This window comes from Mirounga angustirostris, unplaced genomic scaffold (genome assembly GCF_029215605.1).
Source record: "Mirounga angustirostris isolate CCGP_5_RB_7025 unplaced genomic scaffold, mMirAng1.0.hap1 SCAF_6, whole genome shotgun sequence".
Taxonomy (NCBI): Eukaryota; Metazoa; Chordata; class Mammalia; order Carnivora; family Phocidae; genus Mirounga; species Mirounga angustirostris.
In genome coordinates, this window is record NW_026991714.1 from 75402573 (window position 1) to 75414826 (window position 12254).

At 41.8% G+C, this 12254-nt stretch overlaps 1 protein-coding gene across 1 annotated transcript; it reads left to right on the forward strand.

The window, feature by feature from the left end:
* Window positions 1–10657: 10657 nt before the first annotated feature.
* Window positions 10658–11932, forward strand: LOC123845432 (DDB1- and CUL4-associated factor 7-like). Its single transcript, XM_045876190.3, is given in 1 exon segment — window positions 10658–11932. A coding segment is annotated over 1 exon segment (1029 nt). The 5' UTR covers window positions 10658–10752; the 3' UTR covers window positions 11782–11932.
* The last annotated feature ends 322 nt before the right edge of the window (window positions 11933–12254 follow it).

Sequence of the window (12254 nt, forward strand, 5' to 3'; positions counted from 1 at the left end):
GTGGAATGTACAAGAGCGGAGCAGAAAAAAAAGGTCAGGGTGGAATCACTGGGTTAAGTGCTCCCACGTGTTGACATCAATCTGGTACTTTCTATTTTTCAATTAGTTTCCACCAAATGGTAGCTTTTTTAATACAACCACCATATGAAACAGAGGAAGTAAGCATGAACTAGTTTCAGACACAATAAAATACTACTTAGCAATCAAAAGGAATTGTTACACTTAGTGTATGAGTCTCATATACATTATGATGAGCGAAAGAAGGCAAAGCCAAAAGGTTATATCCTGTATCATCCCATTCAAAGGACTCCCTGGAGACGCAAAACTATAGAGATGAAGTACAGGTCAGTGGCTGTCAAGGGTTAAGGGTTGGAATTAACTACAAAGGAGCAGCATGGGGAAATTTTTTTGAAGGCGAGGTTAACTGCTTTGTATCCTGATTGTGGGGGTAGCTACAAAGCTCTATAGATTTGTCAAAACTCACAGAGCCATGCAAGTAAAAAAGTAAATTTTAATGTATGCATATTTTTGAGTGTCCATTTAAAGGATTTTGAGCAAAGGAGGGTGTTTAGGAAGATCTGTCTGGCTTCATTGTGAAGAATGGGTCAGACACCTCAAACACTAGAGACAATGAGACTTGGTTGGGAGCTGTTGCATTAATTTCAGTAAGATCTGGCTGTGGCATAAAGTAGGGTGGTAACAATGAGGATGGAGAGGAACAGATGGGTTTCAGAGATAATATGGGGTAAAATTGGCAGGAAGGGAGGAATATGAAATAGGCTCATGTTTTTCACTTAAGCAAGTGGATGGATAGTGAGGTCATTCACCAAGAGGAAACTGGCTATGAGAAAGATTTCAGAGGGAGAGCAGTAGCTCAGTCTAGGATATGTTAAACCTTGTGATGCAATTGTAAGTTTTTAGACTGATATTTAAGTGGTGCCATAGCGAAAGTAAAATACTTGTATTCTGTCCAAGTAATGGGGAAAATGACATAATATACTATATTTATATAGCTGACATTTCCAGGAACCCATAGCAGCTCATAAAAAATGCAAAGTGTGTGTGTGTGTGTGTGTGTATGGTTGTTGGTTTTTTGTTTTTTTTTTTCAATTCATTGAATTATTATTCCTGGAGACACTTCCAGTTTGGGACTTGGAGCCTTTTTACATCAATTGTTGTCCACACTAAGGTACAAAACTGATGACCAGAGCTTGAATAACAAGGGCCAATACTTGGTTCCCTGAAGTAGCTTCAGCCTCTCTCTAACTCCTGCCAGTGATCAACTCCACTGAGAATAGGCACTTAAAATTAAAAAGGTGAGAAGAGATGTTTTCGGAAGTCCTTGAAAGTCTTTCTTCAACTATGGAGGCTCAGGTAACATTTAACTTTACAACTCAAGGACAGTAAGGAAAAACATCTGCCCACATCACATCATATTTTTCAGTAGGTTTCATTATGTTCATGGTGCTTCATACTTAAAAAGACTGGTTGGCTTTTTTGTTCTCATTAGCACTGGAAGAGTTGATACAAAGCCTGCCCGGCAGAGCTAGAAATAGTCATTTTCCTCACTATCCCCTCCAACAAAGCAAAAATAAGCCAATAAAGCATAGGCATTCTCAAAACCAAAAATGATGATGGTACCTCTCCTATGGTGTTCTGGGCTCTGTTGTTTCAGCTGTATACACGATCTTCAAGGACATCATATTCCTTAAGAAGCGCAGGTCTCTTGTTTCTGGATGGTTCTTCCTTAACCTTGACATGGTGCTGGACAGGCATTCAGAGGTCAAAAGGTACCAGTTGATTGTGACATACAGTAATGAATCTTAAAAGGTTTTGTGGTCTGCTTTACTTTGAGTCAGTATTTAAATATCTTTTTTCTCCGTCTTACAGTCTGCTCCATTCTTCAACCTCAACCCACATGAAAACTGTTTTCTTTACTTCTGTGTCTCTCTCCCTCTCTTCCTCCCTCCATCTCTGTCAGGTTCTTAAAGGGGGGCAGGATGCTGCTATGCATGTAAGGGGATGAATCAAATGCCTTGTGACAGGTCATTTCAGTATGTCTGGGGGAGCCCGCTGAGTCTAAGTGGGATTCACAGTCTGCCTAAATGTGAGGTCATGGTTTTACTGACCTCCCTGGAGAGTCGTCCTTTGTGGGGAAGTTGGGGAAGGGGAAAAGGACCCAGAGGAGAAGATTTTGTGTGCAGATAGGCTTAGGGTGGAGGTAGAAGTGCCCCGATGGAGAGAAGAGGATGACGTCAGTTGCCTTGCCCAGACCTCAGGACGAGGTGTGATTCTTGAGAAGAAAGAAATATATAGTAGTTCTGCACTAAATTCATTCTGTGATGTATTCTTTAATGACTTCATGAGTCATAGGACACAAGCAGAATTACTATGTAGCCACAGTGACCAAGTTTATACCTTGATTTAATACGCTCAAGGGTTTTTTAAAAAACATCACCAGAGTCTTTCAGAATATGATTCCGGGCACTCCATCTTCATGAAAAAAAAAAAAGAGAGAGAGAGAGAGACTAAATGGTTGAATAGCAGTTAACCAGCTAAAGCCTGGGGAGGAGGGGAGGACATTTCAGGTAAAGCAGATGAATTATGCAAAAGCACAAGAAACCAGAATCTCGAGTAGTTCATTACTTTTGGAGCTTGAAGTTACAAGACGGAGTAGTAGCAAGGCATTACAATGAAAAGTAGGCACCTTATAAAGCAAGGATGCCCAACTCCAATCCAGTGTCAGTGGCTTCCTGAGGAGTTCTGTACAGGTGGAATCTAGGGTGGCATTTAGAGTCATCAGCAAAGTCACGATCAGAGGGAAGGGAGGAGAGTGACGGCACATATGTCAGGCTCTGAAGTTTCCACCTTGGCAATGAGGAGCCATTGATGATTCTTTACCCCTGGCAGATGTGGCCTTACACACATGAATTTTTTACCACCAGAGTATACTCATTACATGTGGCCCATTTTCCTAGATCCTGAGAGATCACTGATCAATATTCAGTGATTACATTCACAGCATTTGTTGTATCCTTGTTCTGTCAAGGCATTCTAGAAAAGCTGAAACGTATGCTGATTTAGCCAATAACATAGGTCCCCTCTGACTACTGAAGAATTGGCTGGTACAAGGCTCAGCCAAGGTATAACATCTACAGTTTTTAAATCCCCTCATCTCATGTCACCTCTGGTTTAATGAGTCTCAAAAAGGCTGCCATGACATTGACCAGCCAGGTAGCAAGTCACCTTACCCCCTTAGTAGCTAACTCAAAGTTGTTATTCAAGACCTGTAGATTTGACTTCTCATTTTCATGATTTTCTTTGGGTTTTCCTGAGATTTTTAAGCCAAGGAAAGATCTCCACTTGAATGTACTCAATTACAAACCAGCAAAATTAAAAAAGAGAGAGAACTTTGTCTTCTAAAAAGAATTACCGTTAACGCTATTATACAATGTAGATGTTGGGGTAAGGAGAGACCATCGACTTTGAGGTTTACAGTCTGGGTGGTGAGTTGAGCAATGCCATGTTGAATCATAACAAAATTTGAGAAAGTAGGTGAGAGGAAAAAGACAACTGATTTAAAGTAGACATAACTAGCTGTTAAATGTGAAGCCTTAGTTTGTATTATGGCATTATAAATGTATATATTAAGACTATCCTATAATAAACTTTATATAAACAAAGAATTTTATCCATAATAAATGTAATTAAGCTATAATGTAATTAAGGTTTTTTGTTTATTTGTTTTAAAGATTTTATTTGAGAGAGGAGAGCAGGGGGAGGGGCAGAGGGAGAAGCAGACTCCCCGCTGAGTGAGGAGCCTGATGCGGGACTCGATCCCAGGACCCCGGGATCATGACCTGAGCCAAAGTCAGACACTTAAATGACTGAGCCACCCAGGTGCCCCATTAAGGTTTTAAGATTATATTATTTAATAAATAGTTACAAATCTTTCAGTGTTTTGGCAGGCATTCCTTTTCAGCCATTTAATTTTCTCTACAGCTCTCCACAAAGTTTTTTGTTTCTCTTACATTTTGGTGCACAGAATTGAATATAATATACCTGCCAAGACTAGAAAATGTTGGTATTTTAACTTTTTAATCTTTCTCATTCTTTGGATACACTTATGCTGCCAGTAGCCTGCTAGAGTCCTCCATTTGGGCACTGGACAACTCAGACACTACGCCATTCTTGTGCACCACCATCCATACCATGCTGGCTTTCATCCTAAGGCTTTTCTCCAACAATAACAAGATGGCTGCTACAGTCCAAGCATCACCTTCTCACGTGACAGTCTCTCAAGAAGGAAGAAAGGGGACAAAGACATAGTGTACATTTCTCCATTTTTATCAAGGAAAAGAAATTATCCAGATGGCACCTAGATAATATCCCATTATTTCTCATTGGCCAGAAGTGAATCACATAGCCACTCCTAGGTTCAAGAGAGGATGTGGAAATGAGTATCTGGCAAAACTCAATGGAATTGCCAAGACTAAAGTAACCCATAACTTATCTCTTTGATCTAGACACATCAAAAAAAAAAAAAAAGCCAGGCTCTCTTATCAAAAAAGAAAAAAGTCAGGAATAACTTTTAAATAGGTAACCAACAATTTCTAATACATTTCCCTTTGAAGAATGAGGAGTAGCATACAGAGGTGAAGGGTTTTCTTGATGTACAAATTTGGTAGATCATAGAGAATACCGGAAGATGAGGAAGTTGAGGTAGAGGAAGAGATGATTTTCATTTTGGGACACAGAAACTGAAAAGCCTGCAGTGCATTGACGTGGAGATGTCCAGGCAGATGGGGTGAAATGTGAAGCTAGATCTTCACAGAATGCTCTGCACTGGAGAGAGATGTGAGAACCATCTAGAGAAAGAGAGAGAGAGAGAGAAGAGGAGAGGAGGGGAAGAGAGGAGAGGAGAGGAGCTGGTGTGGAATGCCAGTATTTAAGGGATGAGAAGAGAAATTTAGACCCTGGAAGGCAGCTCAGAAAGATAAGTCACTCAGAGACAAGAGAAAAACCAGGTCAGGGTTAATACCCTAAAAATTCAGAAAAGGTTTCAATAAAGGACTGATAAAGAGAAGTCAAATACTGTGAAAACGTCAAATGAAATGAAAGTAGGACATGTCAATGATGTATCTTGGACAATTAGAACATTACTGCTTGGTAACAATATTTTCAATAAAATGATTAAGAAGACAAATTATGAGTGGATCAAAGAGTAAATGAGAACCAAGGAAAAAAGGGGAAAAGTGTTTAAGTTTATAACACACAGAGAGACACAGAGACATGCATACATACAATGTGGTTATCACTGGGGCTCCTGGGTGGCTCAGTCGTTAAGTGCCTGCCTTCGGCTCAGGTCATGATCCCAGGGTCCTGGGATTGAACCCTGCATCGGGCTCCCTGCTCGGCGGGAAGCCTGCTTCTCCCTCTCCCACTCCCCCTGCTTGTGTTCCCTCTCTCACTGTGTCTCTTTCTGTCAAGTAAATAAATAAAATCTTTTTAAAAAATGTGGTTATCACTAAGGTTTTTAATATTTTAATTAAAAAATGAAAGTGATAGACATTTTAGGCACTATAATTTCTTTGTGTGTCTTTTCAGACATCCCTTAAATGATCTCCGTTAATGGTGGACATATGCATATATTTGCTATGAATTCTTCAATCTCATAAATGCTATATAATTCAACCTGGGATTTAAGCTTAATTCCAATCCTTACTAGCTTTGTGACCTTGAGCTATATGGTTTGTCCAAGGTAACACACCCGGTTTGTAAGGTAATTGGTCTTCAAATTCAGGTCTGACCCCAAGTCCACATTATTTGCCACGGAATCTTCTGGTGAACCTACTGGTGTATGAGTCAGCTCCAACTGTTATCAATGACAGCATGACTTTAGTTTTTCTACATGAATCTGTCTATCCTCCCTTCCTCAGCACACAGACAAAACGAAGGCTGTATGAGAAGAGATTAGAAAGAGGTCCTTGGGTCAAGAATTTTGTCAAGAGATAGGAGTAAGGGGAGCCTGGGTGGCTCAGTTGGTTAAGCGTCTGCCTTCAGCTCAGGAGTTCTGGGATCAAGTCCTACTTCGGGCTCCCTGCTCAGCGGGGAGTCTGCTCCTCCCTCTGCCCCCCACCTGGCTCTTGTGCTCTCTCTCTCTCTCAAATAAATAAATAAATAACCTTAAAAGAAAGAGAGAGATAGGAGTAAAAGTGTTAGTTTCCATACTCCTAAGGATGAGAGGTCCATGCCTTGCTCTTTCCTGGAATTCCCAGCCAACTATAACTCAGAAGCAGATAACCTGTTACACAGAGACATTCTCCAGCAAAGGGCTGTGTCCAAGAGGAGTGTAACTAAGTGGTGCCTATGATATAAACTAATCATATGCAATATGCACAGGCCATGCTATATTCATTGTGGAGACCTGCCAAACAGCATCATCGATGATAATAACCAGTAGGTTAAGGATGCCATCATCAGAGTAAAAAAAAAAAAATGTCAGGACAAAAAGCTCTATTCATTTGAAGTCAACCACTCATATTTTAAATGATTTAAACATGTAACATAGGGAGGTGTTTTTCATTGGAATGGAGCAAATAAATCATACAAAGAGTTTCAAAAGAAAAATGATTGTTATCTTAAATTTCAGCTATTTTTTTATGGGCTTTCCATGGCCATAGGCTTGTCTTTTTTTGCACTTTACTTTCTCTCTTCTATTAGTGAAGAGACAAAAAATGACAGCAGCTGATGCCAGGTCCTGTGAGCAATTGGTCTATAACAAAGCAATTTAGGGAGGCAGACAGAGGATGGAGTCAACTTTTATGAGAAAGTTGCTCATGTTTTCCTCTGATACAACTTTTCCATTCAGATGTTTTATGACAACTACAGTCTCTATGGACCAACTATGCAAGGTTAAGACTGAAATTTTGTAATAAGACTTCTCTTATTACTTAATCACTGCAATGTGACAATAAAACTATCTGCCTACAAGGGGCCAACTCCATGAACTGCTCAAGTCCAGAAAGCGAACTGTCTACAAAAATTCATTGTTTTATCCTGGGATGCCAAGTTTTACTTTCAGGCAGACTTTGAGTCTGAACTTTCTGATGCCATCAATGGGATGAGCATTTTGCTATTTTTTTTCACCATGATGAGAATATAAAATTTTAACAATCGGAGTGCTTTTCCATTAAATGATGAAAGAATCACCATCAGAAGTGCTTAGAATGATATAGATTCTCATATTTGGTAATCTGTCATTGTTCCATAATCAGAAAAACAAGAATTCCCAAGATGTATTGAATTGTTAGGCTAGGCAGTATGCTCCACAGGTAATTTCTCATTCAATGCACACAGAACCTCCAGGCTAAGACCTACTATCCTCTCCATTTTCCAGAGGAAAAAGCTAAGGTTTAAAGCCATTAAATAAGCTTCCAGAGTCACACAGTTACTAATGGCAGTGGGGAGACTCAAACTTGGGAGGTTTGAGGGGTGCCTGGGTGGCTCAGTCATTAAGCATCTGCCTTCGGCTCAAGTCATGATCACAGGGTCCTGGGATCGAGCCCCATGTGAGGCTCCCTGCTCCATGGGAAGCCTGCTTCTCCCTCTCCCACTCCCCCTGCTTGTGTTCCCTCTCTCGCTGTGTCTCTGTGTGTCAAATAAATAAACAAAATCTTAAAAAAAAAAACAAAAAAACTTGGGAGGTTTGAGGTGAGAGTCCAGTACTCCCAACCTGTGTTAGAAAGAAAAGAGAAGACATCCATTACTATAATGAACGAGAACCCTCACCCAGAAGATCATGTCAAATGAGTTAATTAGTTAATACAACAGCAAAAAAGGGGAATAATGAAGTTTTATTTAAACAATATATATAATATTTAAGAGACCTATAAATATGAGCCTTTATTGTCATTTTTAATTTTTGGTATATGAGAACATTTTGAAAAAGAGACAAAACTAAATGGATGACTTTTGGTCAGAACTACTTTAAGAAGACTAAAGCTTGGGAAGCACAGCACATTACTACACTAAGCACTCGGATGTCTGCTAACACTTTACAAGAGGAGAACTGTTTGTGTCAATGGGTTTGGTTTTTAAAGACTCAAAGGAGAGAAAGAAAAATATGCATTTTGTTACTAGTGACATACTTTCAAGTTAGACCATTTTTTCCTGAATCGATGCTTCATAACAAGCTCCTTGTGTCACATGCTGTTACGAACTGATGAACTGAAGGCCCATCACTGACCCACTGACCCACTTGTTCCAGAATGGAACCACTGAATGAGATGAAAGTCATGGTCTCTGAGGTGCCCAGGCTTTTCAGTCTGATTCTGTGTAAAAGGAGGTACTTTTGAGAGTGGAAAGGAGCACTACTGATTATGAGGCATCAACAGACACAAAGCTGTGCACTTTGCATCACCCTATCTAATGCTCACCCTCTCTGGTCATCTCCTGGTGCTGCCACGGTCTGCCGGTGTAGGAGAGACCCTTTCTGGAGCTTGAGGGTGCTAAAACAAAACAAAACAAAACAAAAAACTTTTGATGAGAGTGAGTGTGGATGAAGCGCTTGGGTCCCATTAAAGAGATAAGATCAAAATCCCTGTTTGGGGCCATGTTTCTTTAAATGCAAAACCACTCCAGAGGCTGGACTAGTGGGTCATGGGATTTATGAATTTTACTAGAGTCCATACATAAAAGAATCAACAGAATACATATGGACGTAATCAGAGCAAGGCTGGTAGAGGCTGGAGGGGTGAAATTCATGCAAAAAACAAGAATGAGAAAATAAAAGGATGGGAAAGGTCCTGGCGGAAGAGGAGAGAATGGGCGATTTAGTTTGTAAGGAACAGACTGAGGTTTCCCCTGTAGTGAAGTGTTTTTTGTTTGTTTGTTTGTTTGTTTATAGGATACATGTGGAAGTAAGAATGACAAGACCCATCACTGAGTGACCTGGACTTACATAAACTCATAAATAGCCACACAGATTGGCTTCCCATAGAAGGACACATAATTCAGAAAGTAGAAGCTTGTTTAGAATCCAGCATAACTCTACATATTGGCTTGTCTCCTCTCACTGGGCAACAGAAGCTCTTTGTTTCTGGCTCTGCCATGATGAAAACTCAACAACCCTCTTTGCCTCTGCTCTTTTCTGTAAGTCATTGGCCCTTCCTTCCAAGTACTCCCACCTTCTGTGGGTCTGGCATTCAGCATCTCCAAGGCAGAGGATCCAATTTGTTCATCAGCCCACAATCCAGTAGAAAGCTCCTGCTGGGAAGAGTATTTGTGTCAGAAAACCTAATATGCTTCTAGTTAGCCAGAGGCCAGCTGCCTTTAGGTCAAATGCCTGCCTCTTGTCCAGTAGCTGTGACCAGGTCAGTGGGATCACAACAAAGGGAATGTGGTCACTCACAGTGCTGGGATACCACACTCTCCTAGATGTCCTACCACCCCTCTGGCTATTCCTTGGGTTCTTTTTCAAGCTATGCTCCTCTGTCTAGTCATTAAATGATGGATTTCCTTGAGGTTGAGCTTTAGGTTTCTTCCTCTTTCCCCACTATCTTTCTCCTTATATAATCTCTACCATACCCACAGCTTCAGTTCACATAGATGTGCCTATGCTTTCCAAATGATTATCTCTTGCCTAGATCTCTCCTTTGAGCTCCAGATTCGAGATCTAATTGCCAACTTGGTATTTCCCCTTTTCTGTCTCAGAGGCATCTCAGTAAGTCCAGTGTTTTGGACTTAACTTGTGTTCTGTCTCAAACCTGTGTTTTCCAGTATACATCACTATCCATTCAGTTGCAAAAGCCATAGACTTAGGAGTCATCCCTGACATATCCTTCTGCCTCCAATCCATTTTCAATCTATCCCCTTGTTCTGTCAACCTCTCTTCCTAAACATCTCTTAAAGCCATCCACTTTTCATGCTCTTCATGGCCACTTACCTAGTAAGTGCTGAAGAATATATTTTGAATGGATGGATGAGTATACAAATGCTTGAGGACCTACCAACAGCCATTACCCTCAATAGGAGATTATAGGAATGATACAGTTTCTCTTTGAAGGGTTTCTCATCATGTTAGTCACTCAAAGCATCATAGATTTCTCTCAAGATAAGTTAAAAAACAAAAAGAAGAAAATATGTAAGAGTTATCTACTGGTACATTTACTGTGGTAGCAAAAAAATTAAATTCCTATATTCAAAAATGTTATTAATCGAGGAGGGAAAAGAGGGGCAGCCCAAGCTCCAAACTGAATATGAGTTAAGAAAGAAGCATGACATAAGAAATGCAATTAAGAAGATGTTGATAGTTAAAGCGTTCAGCTAGAGGAGGCACCTTGAGTTGTATTTCTAGAGGCTTCTGTGTAAGGAAGACAGTGGCAGAGACGAGATTTTTAAAATTCTTAATCTTGGGACATCTGGGTGGCTCAATTTGTTAAATGTGTGACTCTTGACTTTGGCTCAGATCATGATGTCAGGGTCATGAGACCAAGCCCTGCGTTGGGCTCTGCACTCAGTGAGGATTCTGCTTGAGATTCTCTCTCCTTTTGCCTCTGCCGCTCCCCCTGCTTGCACTCTTTCTCTTTCTCTAAAATAAATAAATAAATAAAATATTTTTAAAAAACAAAAATAAGGCCCCGCCTCCCTACGGACCCCTCAGTCTCAGGCCTGGCTCCCTGCCTGACTCGTGCCCGGCCCGCAGCAGCTTGCTGTCGTCCCGGCCCGCACTGTGGCCCCGCCGCTGCCACCATGTCCCTGCACGGCAAACGGAAGGAGATCTACAAGTATGAAGTGCCTTGGACCGTCTACGCCATGAACTGGAGCTTGCGGCCTGACAAGCGCTTTCGCTTGGTGCTGGGCAGCTTCGTGGAGGAGTACAACAACAAGGTTCAGCTTGTTGGTTTAGATGAAGAGAGTTCGGAGTTTATTTGCCGAAACACTTTTGACCATCCGTACCCCACTACAAGGCTCATGTGGATCCCCGACACAAAAGGCGTCTATCCAGACCTACTGGCGACAAGTGGTGACTATCTCCGTGTGTGGAGGGTTGGTGAAACAGAAACCCGGCTGGAATGTTTGCTAAACAATAACAAGAACTCAGATTTCTGTGCTCCTCTAACCTCCTTTGACTGGAATGAGGTGGATCCTTATCTGTTAGGTACCTCCAGCACTGATATGACTTGTACCATCTGGGGGCTGGAGACAGGGCAGGTGTTGGGGCGAGTGAATCTTGTGTCTGGTCATGTGAAGACCCAGCTGATCGCGCATGACAAGGAGGTCTATGATATTGCGTTTAGTTGGGCTGGGGGTGGCAGGGACATGTTTGCCTCCGTGGGCGCTGATGGCTCAGTGCAGATGTTTGACCTCCGTCATCTAGAACACAGCACCATCATTTATGAAGACCCACAGCATCACCCACTGCTTCGTCTCTGCTGGAACAAGCAGGACCCTAACTACCTGGCCACCATGGCCATGGATGGAATGGAGGTAGTGATTCTGGATGTCTGAGTTCCCTGTACACCTGTCGCCAGGTTGAACAACCACTGAGCGCGTGTCAATGGCATTGCTTGGGCCCCACACTCATCCTGCCACATCTGTACCGCAGCGGATGATCACCAGGCTCTCATCTGGGACATCCAGCAAATGCCCCGGGCCATCGAGGACCCTATCCTGGCCTACACAGCTGAAGGAGAGATCAACAACGTGCAGTGGGCATCCACCCAGCCCGACTGGATTGCCATCTGCTACAACAACTGCCTGGAAATACTCCGAGTGTAGCATTGGCGGCGCCTTGCCCACAAGGCGGGGGCTTGTGTGTTTCCTGCCTCTGCCCCATCCCCAAACCTCCTGTATAAGAAGTACCGTATTTTCTGCCCATCATACTTTGTAATAAAACTTGAACATGTAAAAAATAAATAAATAAATAAATAAATAATAAAAATCTCAATCTTAACTTGAGGTTGGAAGTACAATATATAAGCAGGTTCCATAGTGAAAAATATAAATGAATTTAGGAAGATCTAAATAAAACAATGTATCAAAAATCTACAATTGGCTGATAAAAATAAACATGGAGAGGGGCGCCTGGGTGGCTCAGTCGTTAAGCGTCTGCCTTCGGCTCAGGTCATGATCCCGGGGTCCTGGGATTGAGCCCCACATCAGGCTCCCTGCTCCGCGGGAAGCCTGCTTCTCCCTCTCTCACTCCCCTTGCTTGTGTTCCTACTCTCGCTATCTCTCTCTCTGTCAAATAA